The sequence below is a fragment of the Lissotriton helveticus genome, chromosome 5_1 (assembly GCF_964261635.1).
Source record: "Lissotriton helveticus chromosome 5_1, aLisHel1.1, whole genome shotgun sequence".
In the NCBI taxonomy this organism is placed as follows: domain Eukaryota; kingdom Metazoa; phylum Chordata; class Amphibia; order Caudata; family Salamandridae; genus Lissotriton; species Lissotriton helveticus.
The window spans coordinates 169,461,007-169,486,349 of NC_136065.1; the positions used below are offsets into that span (position 1 = coordinate 169,461,007).

Sequence of the window (25,343 nt, forward strand, 5' to 3'; positions counted from 1 at the left end):
ATGCGAACTAGCACCCAAGGGAGGAGTCATCAGTCTCGTGACTACAAAAGACTTCTGCAAGAGAAAAACAAGTGCAATCATCCGAGCCCAACACCAGATGGCGATCTATTCATAAATGTACCATCTGCAGCCCATATGCCTCGAACACATATGTATATAGAACCATACATATGTATATAGAACCATATATATATGTGTGTGTGTGTGTATATATATATATATATATATATATATATATATATATATATATATACACACACACACAGACATATACATACAGATAACCATATACAGATGTATGAAGGACAAAGAGCAGCTAAGGATAACATCTGGGCGAAGCAAATAGCAAAACGACCTGAGCCTCTGCTTGGGAAGTGCATATGAAAAGGGAGGCCCAAGACAATGAACAAAGCGTCTGGTGTAGAACCAACTGCTGACAAGGAAGAAACCAGACAAGGTCTGAGGGAAGACCAAGGACAGAAGCACTTCCTAGCACCAAAGAGTAAAGAGTAGACTGCCTGTGAACGTGTCCAGTGTGTGGTAGCATACCGTGCCAGAACTGGATTCGGAAAAGAAACTGTCTCTGAAGTCAAACAGAACAACATGCTCACAAGAGACACACACTGGCTTATGGCAGCCAACATAGGTAAAATGGCAGAAACACAGCGAAATGCTTGAAAGACAGCCAGGGCAAGAAAAGGAGTACACATGAACACACTTGGGCGTGCCAGACGTGGTGCAAATCCAGCAATATTCTGGAGGGGTCTGATCCTTAGAGGCAGGAGCGAACTGCTGACCAATCATAAAGTACAAACATGTAAACTCCGAAGAGAGTTAATTACCCTTGTGGGCTTGTACAGAGAAGTCCTTTAACAGCAGGTGTAGCGTGAAGACGCAAAACAACATACCACTATAAATCTATAGCATGAACTATAGTAAAACTCCCCAGATAGGAGATAGATAGTCCTAAGAGGACCTCGCCGGATCCACAGTAAGGACCTGCACCACCCAGGAAGAACATTTCCTGGAGCATCGTATTCACACCACCCAAGAAAACACTTCCCATGGAAAGTAAGAATGGCTTTACAATAACCAGTGAATACCCCACATAGGGCATGCTACATCCCTATAAAATGTAAGGGAACGCCTCGAGACTAGCTCTTATACAGAGGAATTGAAAATAATTACAGGAACAGCTGCATAGCTGTACAGTCCATCTGGGAAATAACAGCTTGAATCCAGAGACTGACACCAGAGAAAAGCAGTGGCAATACTGCAACAAATGCAAACAAAACAAGAAGTCCGTAACAAGGGACTAGAAAGAATGCCATTCACTGAAAACCAGACATGAGACAATGAACCGCTGAGTCAGTATGACTGTCAAAAAGATGGGCCCCATCAAAGGGCAAGTCCCGAAGACATTCCTGAACAATGTCAGGAAAACTCCAATCAGGCAGCCAAGCATGGCGAAAGAGAGCAACTGACCTGGCCATCGCCCGACCCACAGAATCAGTGGTGTCCATGGCTGAACGAATTGAAAATTTTGCCAGCTTACGACCATCCTGGAGTATTCGAGGCAGGTCAGGCTGAGGGCCTGCCAGAAGGGAGGGAAAGAAGCACTCAACTGAGTCCCAAAGGGCGAAAGTAGCCCGTGACAACACACAGGACGTATTCAAGCACCGGATAGCCGAGCTTGTGGACGCAAACATTTGCCGACCACGTGTCTCCAACCATTGAGATTCCCTAGTGGTTGGAAGCATCGGAGGAGAGGACAAAGGTCCCGAAGCGGAGGCTGTTTGGACGACTAGACCTTGAGCCCTAGGGTGTAGGGACAGACTGGGTGATCTGGAGTCGGGCAGTGACGATGTGCGATATCACGTTCCACCTGGTCCCCGAGGAGGGTCTCTCCCAGGTTCCAAGAAGAATGTCATACAACGACTCATTAAAAGGTAGCAAGGGCTCGAAATCCGCGTTGCCCTGGTGGAGCAGATCCAACAAGGGATCGGAGGGCAGAGAAATAGGTGGCAGTATTATGTTAGCAGCTTTACGAACGATTGTTGCAAACGCAGCACTAGCCTCCGTCACCATTCTAAATGGCGACAGCAAATCATAGTTATGGGACGGTTGTAGGCTAACACGTCTGGTTGATCACATGTCTATATACCACCACACCAAATGGATCACCCGATTACAGCATCAATAGCTTGTGCCACGTGGGAGGGAACCTCACAGATGAGCAGTGGGCTTTCAGATGCAGATAGCTAGAGCAGCTGACCCCAAACTATCGGCTTAGGTTAATCCATTTTAATTACCTCCACCGGTTCTACAGAACTCCCATACAATTACGACGTATGGGGCTGCACCCAGATGACAACTGTTGGAAATGTGGAGCGTCACAAGCAACATTCATACACTTAGCGTGGCAATGCAGGCCAATAGCAAACCTTTGGGCTCAAATAATACAATATATAGGAAACATAACTGGATTAACCTTGCCTTGCATGCCTCAGGTGGCACTCTTGGGGTTTGTCGCTCATATACCGCCAAAAGGCAAGAAAATTGCCAGCCATTTTATTACTGATGGCAAAGAGACAGGTGACGATGCACTGAGGAGCAGCACACCCTCTGACCACGAAGGAGTGGATTAGAGAAGTGACTTATTTAAGACCCAGGCAGCAGAATACTGGGAGCTAATGCTGATGCACTCCTGTACCAGAGACATACCGGAGCCATTTGTGAGCTGGCTGGGAACTGTGGATATAGTGGAAGTATAGGTGAGGACGGGGTGCTGTGGGGACATGTAGTGGATGGGGTTCTAGGGAACATGTGGCAGCCTGCGGGACACGATGTATGAGTGGGGGACACATGCTGATTATTCTCTATTCTACTTGCCTGGATGTGCTACAGGGCCAAATGTATGAAATATTGTTGCAGTGTCTAATAATAACAATTCACCTCAAACATGACCAACCCAACAAGGAAATACTCATGACACGGTCACGTCAGCTGCCTCCTTTTAGGTCGAGGACCGTAGGCTGCGCTTGCGCAGTCTCCGGGAGGAGATTTAATGTTTTGGAGTATGGGGGCTTGAACCCGCCTCTCTCCTCCATTGGCTGGCTTTCTAAACGGAGGCCAGCCATTGGAGGAGAGGGGAGGGGTGTCACTCCAATAAAGCCCGTCTCTTTCAGATTCGGGGGCGTGTTTTTTTGCGTTCTTTCGACTGTGACGTCACCCGTCACTCAGAACGCCAAAAACACGCCCCCGAATCCGAAATTTTCAGATGTTTGCGGCCGCCATTTTTTTAGGTGCCGTTTTTTTTTCTTGTTTTCTTGCTTTATTTTAGCCGTCTCTTGTTTACATTTGCCCCTATTTCAATGTTAGACAAAGGGGAAAATACATGCCATCAATTGTTTTTTCACTTTCACCCTCTTTCCTTTTACGAAATGTGGGCAGGTATATTCATGTGTAATAGTCGGCCTAAAATGTTTTAATGGCTATGTATATGCACGTTGCAGCAGCACTTTTATCCGTTGGCCCTATAAACGCCTATTAGAGACTCCACTGCTGTCTTGATTTTCAAGTCATACATGTACATTGCCGCGCACATCTAACAGTTAAGTGAACGGAATGCAGCTGCGCGTGCAGCCTAATAGTAGCCGCACCTGTACAGTCAGGGTCATCCTGTTGCTTCGCAACCGACCCACATGGCAATCAGGCTGCAGTCTCTGGCACGTGACCGAAAGTCTACACACTTTTGTTGACGTAACTTTGACCCTCCTCTCACGATCCGCCCTCTGAGCTGAGCTAGCCATCCTTTCTATGCGCGGGCAGCGAGGTGTGGCGGGTCTAAGGAGAGGCGCCCGGACTGGCTGCGGAGGTTAGAGGTGGGCGTGGCGGCGAGGCCCGGGTTGTGGGCGAAAGGTGCCAGGCTCGCGCTACTGTCACAGGTTGTGCAGGCAGCGGCGGCGGTGCGGGTGCCAAGGTGAGTGGGGGAGCCGCAGAGGCTGCTGGGAAGGGCTGACCAGGAACGTCCAGTAACGGATGTGAGTAACGACTCGTGCGCTGCGCGGAAGGGGAGTGATACCTCTCGGGGCTGTGGAAGTGTCTGCTGAGCCGGGAAGTGGGAATGGGAACTCCAGGCGGATGGCGGGTCCTGAGGCTGCACATGAGGGAAGCGGTCCAGGGCAAACGCACGTTGTCGGGTGTGACTAGTTACTGTCCTTTCGTGGTCGGCACCTCAGGGACACAAGCGTGGTCTGCTTCAGGGAACTGAACACTCCCGCTGCCGGCCTACTTGGAAATACACATTGTTGGAACCTTACATTGCTGCTTTCATTATTTGTATTCATTATTAGTGTTCCTAATAAATACCCCACATAATATTGCTCAGAAGTCAGCTCTGTCTTTAATTAGTAATGGGTAAGTGCATGATCCAGGGTCGCTGAATGGCAAGGTATGCTCAGACGCGAGTCCCTTACTCACTTTGCCACTGGATTCAAGCTGAAGAAGGCTAAAATGCCAGAAACGGGTCCTCGGAAGCTTGTTTCCGGTCCAGGGAAGGCATGGCTTGGCAGTTCGGGCTGGACTGTTCCCATGAGGCACAGGTTCAGACTGATTTGCATATGGCCATGTCTGAACTGGGGTGGCGGAGTGGGCTAAAGAACGGCGATGGATTAAAACCAGATCTCTTGACTGGGTGTGAGTGTTTGATTGGTTCAGATGCTCCGTTCATCGCCACCCCCTTTTGTACCGCTTTGTTCGCCATAAGTTGGCAGGGTATGCTCAGACGTAAGTCCCTTGCTCACTTTGCCACTGGATTCAAGCAAGCCGGGCTGAAGAAGGCTGAAATGCCAGAAACTGGTCCTCGGAAGCTTGTTTCCGGTCCAGGGAAGGCATGGCTTGGCAGTTCGGGCTGGACTGTTCCCCTGAGGCACAGGGTCTGACTGATTTGCATATGGCCATGTCTAAACTGGGGTGGCGGAGTGGGCTAAAGAACGGCGATGGATTAAAACCAGATCTCTTGACTGGGTGTGAGTGTTTGATTGGTTCAGATGCTCCGTCCATCGCCACCCCCTTTTGTACCGCTTTGTTCGCCATAAGTTGGCAGGGTATGCTCAGACGTGAGTCCCTTGATCACTTTGCCACTGGATTCAAGCAAGCCGGGCTGAAAAAGGCTGAAATGCCAGAAACCGGTCCTCGGAAGCTTGTTTCCGGTCCAGGGAAGGCATGGCTTGGCAGTTCGGGCTGGACTGTTCCCATGAGGCACAGGGTCAGACTGATTTGCATATGGCCATGTCTGAACTGGGGTGGCGGAGTGGGCTAAAGAACGGCGATGGATTAAAACCAGATCTCTTGACTGGGTGTGAGTGTTTGATTGGTTCAGATGCTCCGTCCATCGCCACCCCCTTTTGTGACATTCATATCTGTGCATAGATCGCCGCCTAGTGTTAGGTCCGGATGATTGCACATTGTTGTCTTGGAAGAGTCTTCGAAGTATCACGAGATAAGTGGCTCCTCCCTTGGACTACAGTGCGCATGGGCATCCTCTCCATCCTCAGATTGTTTTTCGCCATTGTCGCAGAGATGGAGTATAGTACAGTAAGAGATGTCCATGCAAAGAGTGAATGCTACAGCTGCGACAGGCACCGGGAGGCGGGTGGGCGATATGAATGTCAGCAGCCCTACATGCCAAGAACAGATGGATACTGGTAAGTAGCATATTCCGTTCGAGGCATGTGGGCTGCTGAATTCATATCTGTGCATAGAATGTATAGCAGTATCTCCCCTAGCGGTGGTTCCACGTGCCAGCTGCAGCAGTCTGAAAAAGAGTTTTGAGAACAGCCTGTCCTACAGCAGCTTGCTGTTTGGAATGTACATCTACACAATAGTGTTTGGTAAATGTATGTATGGTTGACCATGTGGCTGCTCTACAAATTTCGTGTAAAGGAATATTTCCTAGGAAAGCCATGGATGCCCCTAGTTTGCGTGTAGAATGCGCCCTAGAGGGAACTGTTAAGGTGCGTTTTGCCTTTAAATAACATATCTGAATGCACTTAACGATCCATCTGGCTATACCTGATTTTGAAATAGGGTTACCTTTGTGTTGCGGTGAGAAAGCAACAAACAACTGTTTTTTCTTTCGAAATGCTTTAGTTCTATCTATATAGTATAGCAGAGCTCTCTTGACATCTAGAGTATGCAAGGCCCTTTCAGCTACTGTCTGTGGATTTTGAAAGAACACCGGCAGTTCTATTGTTTGATTTATATGAAAATGGGATACCACTTTTGGCATGAATTTAGGGTTTGTTCTGAGATCTACTCTATTCGCATGTACTTGAATGAATGGCTCTTGAATAGTTAGGGCTTGCAGCTCACTAACTCTCCTAAGTGAAGTAACGGCAATAAGGAAAGCCACTTTCCAAGTAAGAAATTGTATTTCGCATGAGTGTAGTGGCTCAAAAGGTGGTCCCATAAGTCTGGTTAAAACGATGTTTAGATTCCAGACTGGTGAAGGTGGGTGTTTTGGGGGAATTACTCGTTTAAGTCCTTCCATAAATGCCTTAATTGCTGGCACAATAAACAGTGAAAGGTGCTGCCTGTTTTGTAGATATGCTGCTAACGCAGCTAAATGTATCCTGATGGATGAGCAAGCGAAATTGCAACGTTGTAGGTGCAAGAGATAGCAAATTATGTTCTGTGTAGAAGCATCTAATGGGTTTATATCGTTGTTGCTGCAGTAAATGACGAAACGTTTCCACTTTGCTGCATAACATGCCCTGGTAGTGGGTTTTCTTGCCTCTTTGATAATATTCATGCAGTCTGGAGGCAAGTTCAGGTATACAAATTCTAGGACTTCAGGAGCCAGATCGCCAGGTTGGGTGTGAGTCGCAGTCTATGATGAGGCACCACTGACCGTTCTAGGAACGTTGTGTACCATGGTTGCCTCGCCCATGTGGGAGCAACTAGGATTAGCGTCAGCGAATGTTGGCGCATTTTGCGTGCCACTAGCGGTATTAGTGGAGCTTGGGGAAAAGCGTACGCAAATTTGCCTGATCAGTTCATCCATATCGCATTGCCTTGCGACTGCGGATGTGGGAACCTGGCGGCAAAGTACTGGCATTTTGCGTTTTTGCTTGTGGCAAACAGATCTATCTCCGGTTGTCCCCACTGCCGGAAGAATGGTTGGAGCACCTTGGGGTGAATCTCCCATTCGTGCATCTGTTGACTGTGCCTGCTGAGCAGGTCGGCTATTTGATTGTCCTTGCCTGGGAGGTGTTCCGCCATGAGAAACATGTTCCTCTGAATGGCCCATTTCCACACACTCTGAGCTAGATGCGATAGCTGTGGGGAATGTGTTCCTCCCTGTTTTTGAATATAATACATAGCTGTCAACAAGAGGATCACGTTCAGGCTCCTCACCCACGCACACAAGTCCCTCCACGACCTGGGCCCCAAGTACCTCAACGACCGCCTGACCTTCTACACGCCCACCTGCCAGCTACGGTCTACTAGCCTCGCCTTCGCCGCCGTACCACGCATCCGAAGAGCCACCGGCGGAGGCAGATCCTTCTCCTACCTGGCGGCCAAGACATGGAACTCCCTCCCAATCCACCTTCGGCTGACCCAGGACCACCTCGCCTTCAGGAGACAACTCAAGACCTGGCTGTTCGAGCAGTAGCGGACCCCTTCCCCCAAGCGCCTTGAGACCCTTCCGGGTAGTTTGGTCTGCCCTGTTCCCATGATGCACTGGGCCAGGGACAGACTAATTTGCATATAGCCAGGTTCTGAGCTGGGATGGGGCAGTGAGCTAAATAACGGTGATGGATCAAGCCCTGATCTTTGGACTGGGTAAGAGTGGTCTGCTTAATTCAGACACTCTGTTCATCACCACCCCCTTTTCTGAACCAAACAAACAAGCATTTGCAATGCAATAGGTCTCGTATTAAGAAAGTTTGAGCTATTGGTATTGTGAATGACAAATTTTTTATTTAGGTTTTGTTTTTGAAAATAGCGAAATTAATAGCTTTGTCATTTACCATGCCAATAGTTATAACTTTCGCAAATGTGACACCTATAGCATTTGTAATGCAATATGTGTTGTATTTACGTGACTTACATGTATTGATATTACAAATAACAATGGTTTTTAATTTTTTTTAATAATTAATACTTAAAAAAGTTATTGTAATTTATAATGGCAATAGCTTAAACTTTTGTAAATAACATTTGTGAAGATTATGTTCAGTGTATTTTATTGTGACGAAAATCCAAGAACATATGTCAAATATTAACATCTTTTTGTTACATTTGTAATAAAGCTTGAAACATTGAGATAACATATTTGAACCAGTTGTTGTTGAATGGTTGCACAGATTGATGCTGTGGTGGAGCTCAGTGATGTTGTGGTGCCACTGAGTGATGCTGTGGTGGTGCTGAGTGATGCTGTATGCTATGCTAGGTTTTGTTTTGCTATCCTATGTTTTGCTTTGTTATGCTATGCTATGTTTTGTTATGCTATGCTATGTTTTGCTATGCTATGCTATGTTATGCTATGCTTGTTATGCTATGCTATATTTTGCTCTGCTATGCTTTGTTATGCTATGCTATGTTTTGTTGTGTTTTATTATGCTATGCTTTCTTTTGCTATGCTATGTTTTGTTGTGTTGGTATGCTATGCTGTGTTTTGCTATGCTATTATGTTTTGTTCAGCCATGCTATGTTTTGTTCTGTTAAGCTATGCTGTTTTGTTGTGTTTTGTTATGCTATGCTATGTTGTGTTTTGCTATGTTTTGTTATGCTATGTGTTGTTGTGTTTTGTTATGCTGTTTTGTTATGTTATGTTATGTTATGCTATGATTTGTTTTGCTTTCCTATGCTTTGTTTTGTATGCTCTGCTATGCTTTGTTTTGTTTTGCTATGCTATGTTTTGTTTTGCTATGTTTTGTTTTGCTATGTTTAGTTATGCTATGTGTTGCTGTGTTTTGTTATGCTATGTTTTGTTATGCTATGGTTTGTTATGCTATCCTATGCTTTTTTTGTAATGCTATGCTATGTTTAGTTTTGCTATCCTATGCTTTGTTTTTTATGCTATGCTATGTTTTGTTATGCTATGTTTTGTTGTGGTTTGCTATGCTATGCTTTGTTATGCTATGCTATGTTTTGTTATGCTATGCAATGTTTTGTTGTGTTTTATTATGCTATGCTTTGTTTTGCTATGCTATGTTTTGTTGTGCTGTTTTGTTATGCTATGTTATGTTGTGTTTTGTTATGCTATGTTTTGTTGTGTTTTGTTATGCTAAGTTATGTTATGTTTTGATATGCTTTGTTATGCTATGTTTTGTTATGTATGCTGTGTTTTGTTATACTATGCTTTGTGTTTTGCTATGTTTTGTTATGCAATGCTTTGTTTTGTTATGCTATGTTTATCTTATGATATGTTTTGTTATGTTTTGTTATGCTATGTTTTGTTGTGTTTTGTTATGCTAAGTTATGTTATGTTTTGATATGCTTTGTTATGCTATGTTTTGTTATGTATGCTGTGTTTTGTTATACTATGTGTTGTTGTGTTTTGCTATGCTATGTTTTGTTATGCTATGTGTTGTTGTGTTTTGCTATGCTATGTTTTGTTATGCTATGGTTTGTTTTGCTATCCTATGCTTATTTTTGTAATGCTATGCTATGTTTAGTTTTGCTATCCTATATTTTGTTTTTTATGCTATGCTATGTTTTGTTATGCTATGTTTTGTTGTGTTTTGCTATGCTATGCTTTATGCTATGCTATGTTATGCAATGTTTTGTTGTGTTTTATTATGCTATGCTTTGTTTTGCTATGCTATGTTTTGTTATGCTATGTTTTGTAATGCTATGCTATGTTTTGTTATGCTATGCTAAGCTTTGTTTTGTTATGCTATGCTATGTTGTGTTTTGTTATGCTATGCTATGTTGCGTTTTGTTATGCTAAGTTATGTTATGTTTTGATATGCTTTGTTATGCTATGTTTTGTTATGTATGCTGTGTTTTGTTATTCTATGCTTTGTGTTTTGCTATGTTTTGTTATGCAATGCTTTGTTTTGTTATGTTATGCTATGTTTTATCTTATGATATGTTTTGTTGTGTGTTATGCTATTTTTGTTTTGCTATGCTTTGTTATGTTTTGTTATGCTATGTTTTGTTGTGTTTTGTTATGCTATGCTATGCTATGTTGTGTTTTGCTATGCTATTTCTTGTTTTGTTATGCTAGGTTTGGTTTTGCTATCCTATGCTTTGTTTTGTTATGCTATGCTATGTTTTGCTATGCTATGCTAGGTTTTGTTATGCTATGCTGGTGAGGGTGTGTGAGGGTGAGAGGGTGTGTGAGGGTGAGAGGGTGTGTGAGGGTGAGAGGGTGTGTGAGGGTTAGGGGGTGTGAGGGTGAGAGGGTCGTGAGGGTGAGTGAGGGTGGGTGAGGGTGTGAGGGTGAGGGTGTGTGAGGGTGAGTGAGGGTGTGTGAGGGTGAGGGTGTGTGAGGGTGAGGGGGTGTGAGGGTGAGGGGGTGTGAGGGTGAGGGGGTGTGAGGGTGAGGGAGGTGAGGGGGTGTGAGGCTGAGGGTGTGTGAGGGTGTGAGGGTGAGGGGGTGAGGGGGTGAGGGGGTGTGAGGGTGGGTGAGGGTGTGAGGGTGTGTGGGTGCGTGAGGGTGAGAGGATGTGAGGGTATGTGATGGTGAGGAGGTGTGAGGGTGGGTGGGTGAGGGTGAGGGGGTGTGAGGGTGAGGGGGTGTGAGGGTGACGATGAGTGGGTGGGTGAGGGTGTGAGGGTGGGTGAGGGTGAGTGGATGCGAGGGTGTGTGATGGTGAGGAGGGGTGACCAGAGACAGACAGAGGCCACTGGAGACAGTCAGAGAGCAGCCTAGACAGGGGAGAGAGAGCGGAGAGAGGGAAGAGAGAGCGGAGAGTGAGAGGGAAGAGAGAGTGGAGAGTGAGAGGGGAGAAGGGAGAGAGAGTGGAGAGTGAGAGGGGAGAGAGAGCGGAGAGTGAGAGGGGAGGGGAGAGAGTGGAGAGTGAGAGGGGAGAGAGAGCGGAGAGTGAGAGGGGAGAGAGAGCGGAGAGTGAGAGGGGAGAGAGAGGGGAGGAGAGAGTGGAGAGTGAGAGGGGAGAGAGAGTGGAGAGTGAGAGGGAAGAGAGAGTGGAGAGTGAGAGGGGAGAGAGAGTGGAGAGAGGGAAGAGAGAGCGGAGAGTGAGAGGGAAGAGAGAGCAGAGAGTGAGAGGGGAAAGAGGTCTGACACTGAGATGAGAGCGGAGAGTAAGGGGGGAGGTCTGACACACACTGAGACGAGAGTGAGAGAGGTCGGATACTGAGACTAGAGTGCAGGGACGGTGACAGCAGAGTGCGCTCTGACTCAGAGGTGACAGGCGGGTGAGTGCGCCGGCGGTCGAGTCTCCGGCGATGGTCGGGGTCCGAGATGAGACAGAGGCCGGGACTCAGCAGTGCTGCGCTCTACCTGTTGCTCTACCTGTTTCTAAAAATCACATGGGTATTTCCAGTAAAACCTACGTCACTAAGCAGGGGCAGAAGTGTCAAGTGTTCGAGGAGTTCGTGAGCCATACACTCTGGGGGGCATGCAGCCATGTGGGGCAAGCCGGAGCGGATCCCTTTGAAGCACGGCCTCGCGGCCGTGCTAGAAGTGTGTGTTAATTAGGGGGAGGAGAAGTGAGGCCAAGTGCGCTGGGGAATTCGTGAGCCATACACTCTGGGGGGCATGCAGCCATGTGGGGCAAGCCGGACCCTTTGAAGCACGGCCTCGCGGCCGTGCTAGAAGTGTGTGTTAATTAGGGGGAGGAGAAGTGAGGCTGAGTGCGCTGGGGAAGCAACAGATGGCTTTAATTTAAAGCTCTCAGAGGCAGGCGGCTCGGATAAAAGAACGGTCACGAGAACTCATGCCCTCGTCGAAATCCGCTTTAGTTAAAATGTTTGGTTACACCGTAATAGGTCTCTCTACGAGACCTAAAAATCTGGATTAATTGGCTGGTTAGGAATTGTGGCCTGGACCTCACTTTTAAATCCAGATATGCGAAGCCATGCGTGTCTCCTAAGCAGTACGCTTGTGTTGATAGATCTGGCAGCTGTATCTGCCGCATCTAGAGCACACTTAATGGAGGCATTGGTGATGAGCTTTCCCTCCTGTATGAGTTCATCGGCCTGCTCCGTGAAAGGCTCAGGTAAGTGTTGGAGAAGTCCTTCTAAACTATCATAGTGCGCTCTGTCATATCTAGCCAGCAAGGCTTGAGTACTGGCTATTCTCCATGAGTTTGCTGCTTGAGCAGCTACTCTCTTGCCTGATGCTTCTAAAATCTTGGACTCCTTATCAGGAGGAGGAGCCTCTCCAGTAGTTTGGGAATTAGCACGCTTTCGTGCGTTGGATACCACCAATGAGTCTAGAGGCAGTTGTCCCTTGATGTAAGTAGGGTCTACTGGTGCAGCCCTATACTTCTTCTCAATTCTAGGGTTGAAGACACGTGCCCTAGCAGTGTCTCTGAATAGGTCATTTGCGTGCTTTAGGACCCCTTTTACCATTGGAAGTGTTTTGACGCTTTTTTCTCATGTTGCAAGCATATCAAACAGAAAATCTTCCTCTATAGCATCTGAATGCATTTCTACATTATGGTAGAGCGCTGCTTTATCTATTAATGAGTTGAATGCCACAGTGTCTTCTGTAGGTGATGGCTTAGCTGGGTATGCATTTGTGTCTGTAATGGGTTGAGCCCCATCAGTGTCTGGGTCATCCCCCCATGGCTGTGAGTTGGGGGTCCACATATGGGTTTTGTGGATATCCAAAATCCACATCTGTCATGATCTACATCTGGGTTGTAGTCAGAGCGTATCAGTGAGTATGGTGCATATGGAGTAGTAGGCATAGCTGGAGAGATAGGTTGGAAAACAATAGGAGAGGTTGCACAGTCTCTTTTCTTTTTGAGTGGAATTTTAGAAAAGTCTTCAGCAGGCACTGGTCTTTTCTTCCTTATATAAACAGTCACTTTCCCAGTATTTGGGTCAATATATAATTTAGACTGATCTTCTGTAGAGGGGTCTGGATGGATGATCTCATCTTCCACAGTCTTTTGCCTTGGCGTCGTTGTTTTAGGTTTGACCTTCTTCGGTTCGATGCCTTTAATCGGGTCGACCGTTTTCGGTGCCTGGATCTGCTTTTGAGGCTTCAGTGTCTGTCCGACAGGTTTTGTCGGTCCGACGTCTTTCCCAGGTTGCACCCCTTTTTTCGGACCGATCGGTTTTGTCGGTTCGATAACCTTTGTTGGGTGTCCTGACTTGTTCGGCTGTAGAGGTGTCCTCGGAGCCTGCGGCTTTGGCTCGATGCCCTTCTTCGGATTGATGGGCTTCGGCTCGACCGTTCTCGGTTGGTCTACTTTCGTTTTCGATTTTCGGTTCGACGACCGCCTTGGGCGTAGCCCTTTTGCCTTCGTAGACAGCCTTTTGTCCCTTTTCGGCAGTCGAACTTGATTTGTTCGAGTCGACGGCCCTTGGCTTCGAAGGTTTATATTGAACGCTGGCCTTCGGCTCGGCGCCCTTTGTGTTTATCACCTTCGGTTCGATGACGTTCGGTCCGAAGACTGTCTTGTCGATGACTTTCGGTTTCGATTGAACCGGCCTTGGATTACGTGTCTCAGAAGGCTCTTTTTGTATATTCTTAGCCGGGCAGTATTGCGGGGCTATAGAAACAGTATTTAGATCTTGGCTAAGGCCTGTTGGCGATGCCTCAACCTGAGTTTCTGATATTGGTGTAGTGTCTGTGTGGGGCGGTGTACTCACGGTTCGCCCCCCGTTGTCATTGGAGTCGTCTTCGACAGCTACGATGTCTTGGTCGTATTCCTCGACGATTTCTTCCTCGTCTATATAATATTCAGTCGTGCTCGGAGTCTTGATCCTCTTCTTGATCCGAGTCTTCGGCGTGGACTAGTTCTTCCTAGTCGAAGATATTCTCGGGCTCCGGTGCCGACCTCTGCATCTCTTGCCTCGCTGCCCGCCGATTCCGGATCGGCTTTTTGGACCGGAACTGGGCACAAGCTAGGCAATCGTCTTCATTATGATCTGGTGATAAACATTTGTTGCACACAGGATGCTCATCTGTATGCGGGAACTTTGAGTTGCACTGCGGGCAATATTTGAATGGACTTCGTTCCATCGACCGTCGGTCCACGTGGCGTCGAGAAGGCCTAACGGCCCGATTCGACGACCGGAGTGCAAGTAGATTGTGAAGAAAGCTTTTCGGTACAGATCTTAAACAATACCGACGAATCCGAAGGCCTTTTGGCCTTTTAGAAAAGTTTATTTCGATTCCGAACTTGGAGTACAGGAAAATGCATCCGAACCCAATGGCGGAAAAAAACAATCTGAGGATGGAGAGGATGCCCATGCGCACTGTAGTCCAAGGGAGGAGCCACTTATCTCGTGATACTTCGAAGACTCTTCCAGGACAACAATGTGCAATCATCCGGACCCAACACTAGGCGGCGATCTATGCACAGATATGAATTCAGCAGCCCACATGCCTCGAACACCAATGTACCCACTCCATCAAACTTTGAGTCCACAGCGGCTAGTTTAGAGCAACGCTCATACCCTCAGAAACACCACCAAATTCTTCCAATGTTGGTCATGCTATGACTAAACATGCTACCAACCTCGTGAACAAGCACGGCTTGCAACAAAACTGTGAATTAATCCAGAACTATCGCAGGAGGCACTACTGGGACATATGCTTCAAGCCTACTGTAACCTCAAAACTTACTGTTACATGCTTACAGGGCAGTGACAACCAACGCACCAGCAAACCTGGCCGAGAAACTCTTCACCATAGGAAACCAGCAAGGACAAGGAGCCTGTGTGAAATTATAAGGAAGAAAACAGTACACCAGACAACCCATTTTTAAGCACCCAGAACGTGGAGCACCATTCATCTCCACTTCAGAATTGCAACATTTAAGGACTTATCACAATATAGAATAAAAATACTCAACTGGCAAAAATATTGTGACGGAAATACCAACTACGAGAATACTATAATGTTGTGCACATATAGACACGCATAGGTGTACTATACTAAATTTCCAATCCATTTGTGTTGACAATATGTTTATGTGCAGTTCAGTATAGTATATGTATATTGTCAAGGTACATAGATTTTGCGTTAGATATAATAAATCTGTACTTGCCCATATATAATTAACCCCACAATATTTTGGTAGTCCCTATTTAGGGTGTAATATTTTTGCACAATAATATTTCTTTTTAATATTGTGGTTCTCTATCCTGCCCTGAGCTTAATTTGCAATGGAATAAGTGCTGGACCCCAAAGGTTATTTAAGAAGCCCGCTGCCAATTCCTCCCTAAGGAGCGCCTCATCAAACACCGCCAGGAGCCTCGTTGTGCTTGGCCTACCTGAGCCAAGGTTTCTCCCAACCATACAGTACCCAATCATGAACCGTAGCCACACATACGTAACGAGGGGGTGGGCTGTTTCCCCATTACACAGCATAAAATCTAAGAATTGTTTTAAAATGGGCATTTTTTTAAAAACGAAAATGAAAAAGAACAAGATTCATTAAAAAATATGTGTGTCCCTTACGAGGCACTGCTTTTATGAACATGCAATTTGAGAATACTATTTTAAATGCCTCCTAAAATGACACACAGGAAGTGCCTGGGGGCTGCAGGTTAAGTGCAATACAAACAATAAAATAAACACATAAAAGACCATCTCTGACGCCAGCACTGGTGCAGTCACTGGGCGCTGCGAAGGGTTGATATTATTTTCAGAATCCAAAGGAGCGCCAGTGTAATCCCATGATGCTGTGCGTGGCGCTTTATCACCATTCAGCAGAGGTGGAGATTTCTAAAGGGGTGCCACAGGGCTCTTGTTTGAGCCCAACACTTTTTAACATCTATGTGGCACCCCTGGCAAGAGTGATGCGAAAATTTGGTTTCATCCCGGTATCTTACGCGGATGATACGCAGCTCCTCTTCCCTTTTGAAACTCTCACCGCTGAGATAAAGAACTCCTTCTCCGCTGGTATGAAAGCCGTTGCACAGTGGATGTCCACTAACTTTCTACAGTGCAACGTTAGCAAAACAGAAGTTATGCTATTTGGCGAAGCCAAACTTCTATGGGCTCCGGACTGGTGGCCTTCCGATCTTGGTGTGGTCCCAGAACCCAAACTGGTCGTGAAAAACCTGGGGATCCGCCTCGATCAGGAACTGTCTTTAAAGCAACATACCAACCTTGTCGCAGGTTCGTGTTTTCATGTCATCAGCATGTTGCGAAAAAATTTTCCTTTGTTGCCAGACACGTTTAGGAAGACCTTAGTGCAAACCCTTGTTCTGAGTCGTATCGACTACTGTAATGGCCTGCTCCTATCTGCCAACGAGGGAGTATTGGCCAGACTTCAGGTAGTCCAGAACACAGCGGCGCGCCTAGTCCTGAATGCCCCTCCAAGAACAGCATCCAAACCTCTCCTACATCAACTTCATTGGCTCTCCATACGACAAAGAATAACATTTAAAATTTGTTGTATAATACATAAAAACATAAATGCCCAAGGTCCTACCTATCTGCAACAGAAATTCATCCCCTACATCCCGTCCAGGCCACTCAGATCCAGCACAAGTCATCTACTGGTGGTACCTCGTGTCAAAAAAATCAGACACGGAGGCAGAGCACTGTCCGTAGCAGGACCAAAACTATGGAATCAACTTCCCTTAACTCTCAGACTCTGTACCTCTCATTTACAATTTAGAAAACTCCTTAAAACTGTTCTATTTAAAAATGAGATTTAATCCATATCAGTATTCTCATCTGTATTTGTTAAACTGGCCCAAAAGCGCAGAGATACTCCAGCTGGAGTCGATTCAAGCGCTATATAAGCTTGTAAATAAATAAATAAATAAATTCACAGCTCATTTGCTGGCAGGCACCACAGGGCGCTCCCACTCTGTCCAGCCACCTTCGGCACACACCACAGGGGGCAGGCGACCAGGGGCAGCTTCTGGAAGAGTCTAAATGGCAAGGGGGCGGGGGGCAAAAGAGGGATTTAATTAACAGCTCGGCCTGGATCTGATTAGATAGACACGCCTGGCAGACAGTGCAAGCCTGTGGGGACATGAACGTGCCCCGACCCACCCTGAAAGGATTTCCACAAACCTTTTCCAAGATGCTAAATCTTTTTTGTCCATTTGTTGCTTAATAAGCTGAGAGCGACTTGGGTTTCTCTGTTGTGTTTTATGGACTTGAAGAATAGCAAAAGGCGCTTTACAATAGACAAAATAAAAAAAATACACATTTCTCGTTTGTGGTAGAGGTAGGTTGAAGAGTTGGGAGGTGTACATTGGCAGACGGGTGAATGATTAAATGAATCTGATACTGATTTGATTGTAACGTGAATAACCTGAAGCCACTCTATCTTCCAGTGAAGGCATCTCAGCAGAAGTCTCACTCACTGGGAGAAAATCTCAGTAAATAATTGAAAAAAGTTCTGTGAAACCCATTTAAACGCACATCTTTTCACATCATTTCCATGCCAGGTTTAAAACAAACATGAAAGGCTAATTTTAAGGGGAATGTGCTCAGTCTCACCTTACAAATCAGCATATTGCAAACCGGAAGTCAGGCAGCCTTCGTTGGGACATGAGCAGGGCCTGCCAAACAAACAGGAAGGAACCGCCGGGGAGGACGTCCGGAATTCTGCAGCAGGCTACATGCTGAAGTTCCGGCCCCATCAGAGGGACCGGGTGAAGAGCGAGGCAGACTGCATGGCACTACAGGCAAGACGGGGCTCCCGAGTGGTGAGGAGAGCCTTGCGGCGTGCCAAGAGATGGCCAGGGAACCTGCAGACCGAGCCAGTGAGTCACAGCGTAACTGGATGCATTGCCGGCGCCCATACTGTTAGCGGACCCACGCCATGAGTATGCACATAGGCGGTCTCAAAGAGACGCCGTGAGCTTGCACATGGCATGTCCGGGCGCCGTCAGATGTGCACGCGTATGGTGCGAGCAGGTGTTGTGATAACGCCGCGATCCGGGCCGTTCGCATGCACAGCTGATGTCTTCAAGAGCAGTGCACCCAAGCTGATGTCTTCGAGAGCGCGTGCACCCATCCTGTCCCGCATCGCTAAGCAAAGCGGCAACAATACATCTTGCTTTCGCGAGCAACGCATGGCGTTGCACCGCTAGGCGAGATCTAAAAACCTGGATGACAGATACTCACCGTTGGGTACTCTGGATAGGGGAACATTCCCATTCTAACAAACAACAACCATTTTTTCCATTAAAATGTCATAAAAACATTATTTAAAATAAAGGCAAAGAACTAAAACATGCAAACAGAAAAAAAGAATGAAAACTAACAAATCACAAATGTAAACAGTGACCCCCGTTACCAGCATCCATGAAAAAATGTAAAACAAGTTTATTGGGTGCCTCCTAAAGCTAAAGGACTCAGGATGACATATGAGGTTTTTTAGGTGGTTAGTGCCTGAAAGAGAAAAGTCATTTAATTTGTTAAATTAGTTTGCTGCGTCAGTGAGCTACCCATGTGATGGACATTTTCTGATAGGATAATCAATATTGGAGAGCGAGGCTGGACAGGAGTGTGAGCACAAACTGTAAAAACAGTGATAAATAGATGCTGGTAAACAGTAGTATAAGCAACACTGAATATTTAGTAATCAATTATAGTAGGGATATCTACCAAAACATAGGCCTACCTGGATTTTGCATTCTGCTTCAACTAACTGCAACTTTGTTTGGGCCAATTCAAGCTCCATTTCACGCAGCTGATTCTTCAGAGTCTCCTTTTCCTCATCTGCATCTTCATCAGAACCCTCTTTGGCAGAAATCACAATCTTCACATGTCCCTCTTTACTGAAAAATTCACTGCACCGTTCACAGCCGTCGACCTTTTGCTAAAACCAAGAACATTGGTTACAAGCTATCAATCAATTAATCAGTCTTACGTTTTATACTTTTGCGTTCACCCTCATTCAAAGGAGCACTGCTATACTGCTGAAACAATAAAAATGATATATTTGTCTCTCATAAACAAAATTAAGGGAATCAATAAAGAAATTACAAAAAGCATGTTCTGCAGTCTTGCACAACCATCCAAAGAAAAGAACAGGCAACACCCATCTGGGCTTCTGGACTTTAGAATGCCCCACTGCCAAGCACCAGCACCCAATCACAGTAACAGAAGACTGCTCTGAGGACCCAGGGGTATTGTGGGTATTTTTAGAAAAACAAATCTGGTGCGTAAATATTTAATATTCAAGACCCTGCTTATGCAATTGTTTGTCATAAAGGCTGACTTGAAAAAACGTTCAATTGAAGTGCTCACAACTAAAGCAAGTCTTGCTTGATATTCAGATATCCATAGTTGGCTTTGCTTCTGAAGATAACCATTTGCTTCAGCGCCAGTAAGAAGCGGGGGGGATAGGCTTTCATAAGGTATGTGAACAAACTATTTTAAAGTTAAATAAATAATTTATGATAAAAATCAGAAGAAACTGTGTGCCAATAGATTTAAGAAATTATATAGGATTCCCAAAATAATTTGACAAAACACATCATAGAGGCAATAAAAACCTTTATAAGCAAGCCCACTGGAATTACGCAGCATTAGAGAACCAAAGTATGTGGCTAGGTTGACTAAGTTATGTGGCAAAGAAAGGTAACCTATATACTACCTCTCAACTCAAACCACAGCTCTTAAGAACAGAATAGTACATAAAAAGAACAAAGGCAATATGGCACAATGTATTCATGAGCGCATAGGTCCGACCCCTGCACCTCCCTGGTCTCAGGTAGGTGTTCGAGGCCCTCCTCCATCCACAGGCTCCTGCCTGCACCTCATACCTGGTGGTCCAGTGGGAGAGCCTTGCTCTTCTGCTGGCCCGCTGCATCAGTCTTTTCTGTTTGTCTGCTTTCTGTCTTTGTGCCTGGTTCTCTAGCTGACTTTTTCTATTGCCGTTTTTGTCTTATTTTTTTCACTGTTCTTTTTTCTACAAAGACTTGTATTCTTATTCTTTTTACTGTTTGTCAAGTCTTTTCTGCCTACTGTATTGTGCACTGCTGTGCTTCATTGCCATTTTCCTGCCGCTGCTGCCCCCGTGGCCACTCCCCCCCCTGCCGGTTCCCGCTCCCGCCTCCCCTTCCCTCCCACCCCCTACTTAATGGCGGCCGCTGGTGCGCCAAAGGCAAGCCCGTCGGGGAGATAGAGAGGACGCCTCTGGAAAGAACTGCTGGAAGCACTGAAGCTAGACAAAAGTTACTTGCTTAGGTACTACACCACGAGAGGAGCTCTAAGCTCACAGCTTCCTCCATTTTAGAGGAAGGTCCCCTCCTTTTTAGGTTTTGCCTAGCCAATGCGTACGAAGTACGCATTCGCTAGCAAAATCTTATGTTTCTCTGTGGGGTCGGGTATCCGCCCCCTCCTCGCCCCTCCTCCCATTGGCTAGCTCCATAAATGGAGGCTAGCCATTGGGAGCCGTATCTGTCCGTCAAGGCCGGACCAGATTCGGGGGCGTTCCCGAGAATTTTTCTCTTTTGGCCACGTCATGCAGTGGTGGGCGGGGGCTTTTTTTTGGGCTCGTCGAGGTTTGTTTGGGCCATTTGGCGGCCGACCGCCGGCCGAGGAAGTCCAGGTGAGTGGCTCCTTTCCTTTCCTGTCCCCCCTCCCGCTGTCGGTTCCTTTCCCGCCACCCCCCTCCCGCTGGCCGTTCCTTTCCCGCTCCCCCCCCTCCCGCTGGCCGTTCCTTTCCCACCCCCCCCTCCCGCTGGCCGTTCCTTTCCCGCTCCCCCCCTCCCGCTGGCCGTTCCTTTCCCGCCCCCCCCCTCCCACTGTCCGTGTGCCCATCGTCAGCGTCTCTCCTCAAAGTACCTGTCACGGCCGTACTTAACCATGCGCTGCAGAGTTCACAGAAGCTGGTTCAGCACCGAAGATTTTTCAGCCAGAGTGGAGTTCGGGCCTGCGGTCTGGCGTTGGTTTTGCTTCGGTGACTCTGAGGGCATTGGTGTGGCTCATGGGGGAAGCAGTCGCAATGTAAGAGTGGCACTGGGCGGCGTGTTGGAGCCCTACATTCTCTGGGGTTGCTTCTCAGAGTGGCTGTACTGTTCCTTTGGTGAAGCGCTCTGACACCTTCGGGTAAAGTCCGCGCTATATAAAAACGCATAACATTTAAAAATTACATTCATGATAAAAAAAAAAGTCCCCAGCTGCCAGTTTGACCAGTAGGTCACGACTTGCAATAGAAAGAGGCTGGGGGGGCACTGGGATTGCGTGGTCCTCCTCCCCAGTAAACACAGACGTTTCTTGTATATTCATGATTTTCACTTTTATTTGCTTGTAATTTGTATTTTATTTCCACGCTGAACGTTGTGTAGTGACTCGTTTCAATACACCGCTGGTGTGGTTTTGGAAGTTTTAATTGTTTTTAACGGTGACATATCGTCGTGCATACACTCTGTCCGTTATTGGGAGACAGGGTGTTACCGGGAGAGCCCCCTTCACATTTAAACCATCTATCTGCTGCCCGAACTTGTGGGGTCAACAAAGGCTTGATGCTTAACGTAGGCAACGGCGAGACAAAACGTACCTTTATTTGTAGCACTTTGTTGAGGACGGTGTACTTCATCAATTGTATCAGTGCTGTGATAGTTCTATTGTCTACTTGGGCACAAGGGATGTTTTTGGGGGTTAAATCTCTTTTCATGACCCTAAACTGCTATCAGACATAGCCCCCCGCCCTCCGTTTGCCCTTGAACGATGTTTATGTGCCTCGCATCACAATGACAGGAAGCCCCCCGCCCCGCCTTCATTAGGAGCACTGGTCCTAGAGGGGGTGCTAGGCATTTGAAAACAGGTACTCTAGGTTGTAGCGGCGAAAGGGCTTCAAACACCTCTGTGCCTCGGCCTATCTCTTCTGTTTCATGTCTAGTGCTACCCTTTGTCCTCGCTGCCCCCTCCCTCCTCTTTGTTTACGACGCCCCCTCCTCACGGGGTACCCTTGTCCTCCCTGTTCCGGCTGGCAGGGGTCCTCCCACAGTTTCACTTGCTGGTTTGTTTCAATGACCCCTACTGACCCCTCCTTTAGTGCGAAATTCAGCTACCAGTTACACGTGTGTTTTTGTTTTTCAACCACCTCTTTTATTGTACGAAAATTGTGTTTATGGTAGGAATCTTGTACAGGAGACCTGGCCTATGTAATTTTACAGTATGGCTGAAAACCATGTCAACTAAAATCCTGACCAGTCAATTTGGCTAGTGGGTGGGACTGGTCCACTGTTTGTGCCCACAATAACTTGTTGTCGCCTGCTTGTGCCTCCGTTTTCGTGCCCCTGTCGCCTGCTTGTGCCTCCATTTTCGTGCCCCTGTTGCCTGCTTGTGCCTCCGTTTTCGTGCCCCTGTCGCCTGCTTGTGCCTCCGTTTTCGTGCCCCTGTCGCCTGCTTGTGCCTCCGTTTTCTTGACCCTGTTGCCTGCTTGTGCCTCCGTTTTCTTGACCCTGTTGCCTGCTTGTGCCTCCGTTTTCGTGACCCTGTTGCCTGCTTGTGCCTCCGTTTTCGTGACCCTGTTGCCTGCTTGTGACCCTGTTGCCTGCTTGAGAGTGCGAGTCCAGAGTGCCAGTGAGTGGCTGTGTATGTGTAGAGCTATATGTGTGTGATACTATGTGTGTGATGCTGTATGTGTCTATAACAAGTTCAAACTGTGCACCTCTGTACCTGTGTATGTGTGCAGCTATGTGTACAAGAGCTAAGTGATGCTGTGTATGTGTGTGTGATGCTATGTGTGTATTATGCTATGTGTATGTGTGTAGCAATGTGTGGCTGTGTGTGTCTGTAGCTGTGTATGTGTGCAGATATGTGTCCAGGAGCTGAGTGATGCTGTCTGTGTGTAATGCTATGTGTGTGTGATGCTATGTATGTACAATACTGTGTGTGTGGAACTGTGTCTGTCTGTATAACTGTGCATGTCTGTAGCTGTGTGTGTATGTAGCTGTGTATACAAAGCCTGTCAATGTGTGTAGAGGAGGAGCTCTGTGTGTGTGTGTATAGCTCTGTGTACATATACCTATATGTGTGTATAAGTGCAAATGCAATAGGTCTCACATTTCGTAACTATAAAGCTATTTACTAGTCAACGACAAAGCCATTTGTTTATCTGTTTTACAAAAAAAACATGCACAAGCAAGTCTGGGAGTGTGCATGATGCGAGTGCCTCCAGATATTATTTGCCTCTAGATATTATTTGCCTCCAGTCTTACAGTTAGAGCACGCGTTTTCCCAGACAGTCTTTGAAAGCTATTGAACGAAAAGAAGAGGAATCGAGACAGACTGTTTATGATAGCAATGGAAAGAGGGGACTTGGTATCGAATCCAACAGCGGCCATGATGCTATGGAAAGAAAGGACAAAGCATATTGACCCACTGTTGACACTATGGAAAGAATGGAGGAAGTATCAAAGAAAGACAGGTGGAGCATAAGAACCGAGCTAGGGGATGCTCATCCATGAAAAAGGAGGCTGCTGTTCTTTCCATGCCCTCAGAAAGTTCTCTTTAGGCCACAGGCCCCTAGATTTGAAATGGCTTGCTACCTACCATTTTCAGAACAAAGAAAGGGGCGTGGCAGTTATTTTGATGAGGAGAAAAGATAATGGGCCAGAAGGTGTGTGGGGGGGCTCTGTGTGGGTGTGTGTGGAGGGCTCTGTGTGTGTGTGTGTGTGGGGAGCTTTGTGTGGCTGTGTGTGTGGGGGGCTCTGTGTGGCTGTGTGTGTGGGGGGCTCTGTGTGGCTGTGTGTGTGGGGGGCTCTGTGTGGCTGTGTGTGTGGGGGGCTCTGTGTGGCTGTGTGTGTGGGGGGCTCTATGTGTTTGGGGGGGCTCTCTGTGGGTGTTTGTGTGTGTCATTTGCGAGAGATAAAGCTAGCGGCATTGTAAATGACAATGCCATTTATTTATGTTAAAAAAAACATAAATAAAAATTATGTCAAGAGCAATGCCAATAGCTCTAACTTTAACAAAGGCAAAACCATTGCATTGTAATTGCTTGTTACACTAGGTGTGAGAAGGTGAACCCTTGGGTAGTAACCTCGCCTTTGGTCCTGAAGAATGCAGCGTACCCTACGGGGACATAATTGCAGAAACATGTCGACCGCACTTAAAACGGTAAAGGGAGAATAATGTCCCACATCACTGGTTACTTGTTTTAATCACCATACATTTGTGCCCTGAATAAACGTAGTCAATGGACAAATGTAATGGTTTTTAAGTCACTTATCACTTCCCCCCAGCCATCACTTAGCTTTAGAAGTGCATCCCTGTCTTCAGCCCTCTATCAAACCAAGTTTTTAGAGGACGAGGACAGCCGATGATGAAGCATGACACCGGGCGGTGTGTGAGGCCAGTCCGTCACTTTTTGTGAGATGCCCGAACTGGTACTGCATCTCCTTATAACTCTGTAAGCAACTGTAGGAACGCACTCTAGGAGCAGCCTACTTTTTGTGTTTACAAGCCCGTACGTGACCCAACCGCGACTAGCGCCAGGGACCCTGGTCCTCCAACCACACACCGCTACCACTAAGCTGTCCTCGATACACTCAATCCCAGAAGAAACAACAACTGTAAGCTGTCCACGCCGAACATCACTCACAGCCAGTTCTCCTGCTGACAAACCTTCACAGACCTCCAAACCCCTATGGCCACCGCCCTCTTGCCAGACGCCAGTGCGCCGGAAGCCCTTGGGTGCAGGCTCCCTGCACAGACACGCAGTACAGATCTGGGACCTCCTTGACACCCTCTTGCCCGACATTGCCCTTTTCTCTTAAACCTGGACCAGTTCCAGCTCCGACATCGCTACCACCATCCCCGACAGATACAAGATCCAGAGGAAGGACCGACCCAACCACCCAGGGGGAGCACTCGACATCAAACCCAAGAACTCCCTCCAACTCACCACTTACAGCACAAACCACTCCTTGTCCACCATGGAACCCCTCCATTTCCAGATCCAGACCAGCCCGAGAATTACCGTACACAGCAACCTCGCCTACAGAACTCCCGGATCACAAACCATGTTCACCACAACCATCACCCACCTCATCGTGCCCCACGCCATCGCCTCCATGGACAACATATTGCTCGGAGACCTCAATTCCCACCTCGACAACCTCAGCGACCCCAACTCCACCGCCCGTCTGGACAACCTCGCAAACATCGGACTGAAACAGCTCGTCACCACCCTTACCCACAAGGCAGGACACACCCTCGACCCCATCTTCACAGAAGGGAACCACATCCACTTCAGCCACAC

At 47.0% G+C, this 25,343-nt stretch overlaps 1 protein-coding gene and 1 pseudogene across 2 annotated transcripts in view; both read right to left on the reverse strand.

Moving 5' to 3' along the window:
• Window positions 1-2,800, reverse strand: part of LOC144756433 (uncharacterized) — a 53,145-nt pseudogene extending 50,345 nt beyond the window's left edge.
• The window catches only part of RABGAP1 (RAB GTPase activating protein 1), an 855,191-nt gene that overhangs the window by 66,114 nt on the left and 763,734 nt on the right, over window positions 1-25,343 (reverse strand). For both annotated transcript variants that reach the window (XM_078641966.1, XM_078641967.1), the window contains one exon: window positions 18,750-18,947. In XM_078641966.1, the coding sequence (XP_078498092.1) occupies window positions 18,750-18,947 (198 nt within the window). The remainder of the gene's footprint in view (window positions 1-18,749; window positions 18,948-25,343) is intronic.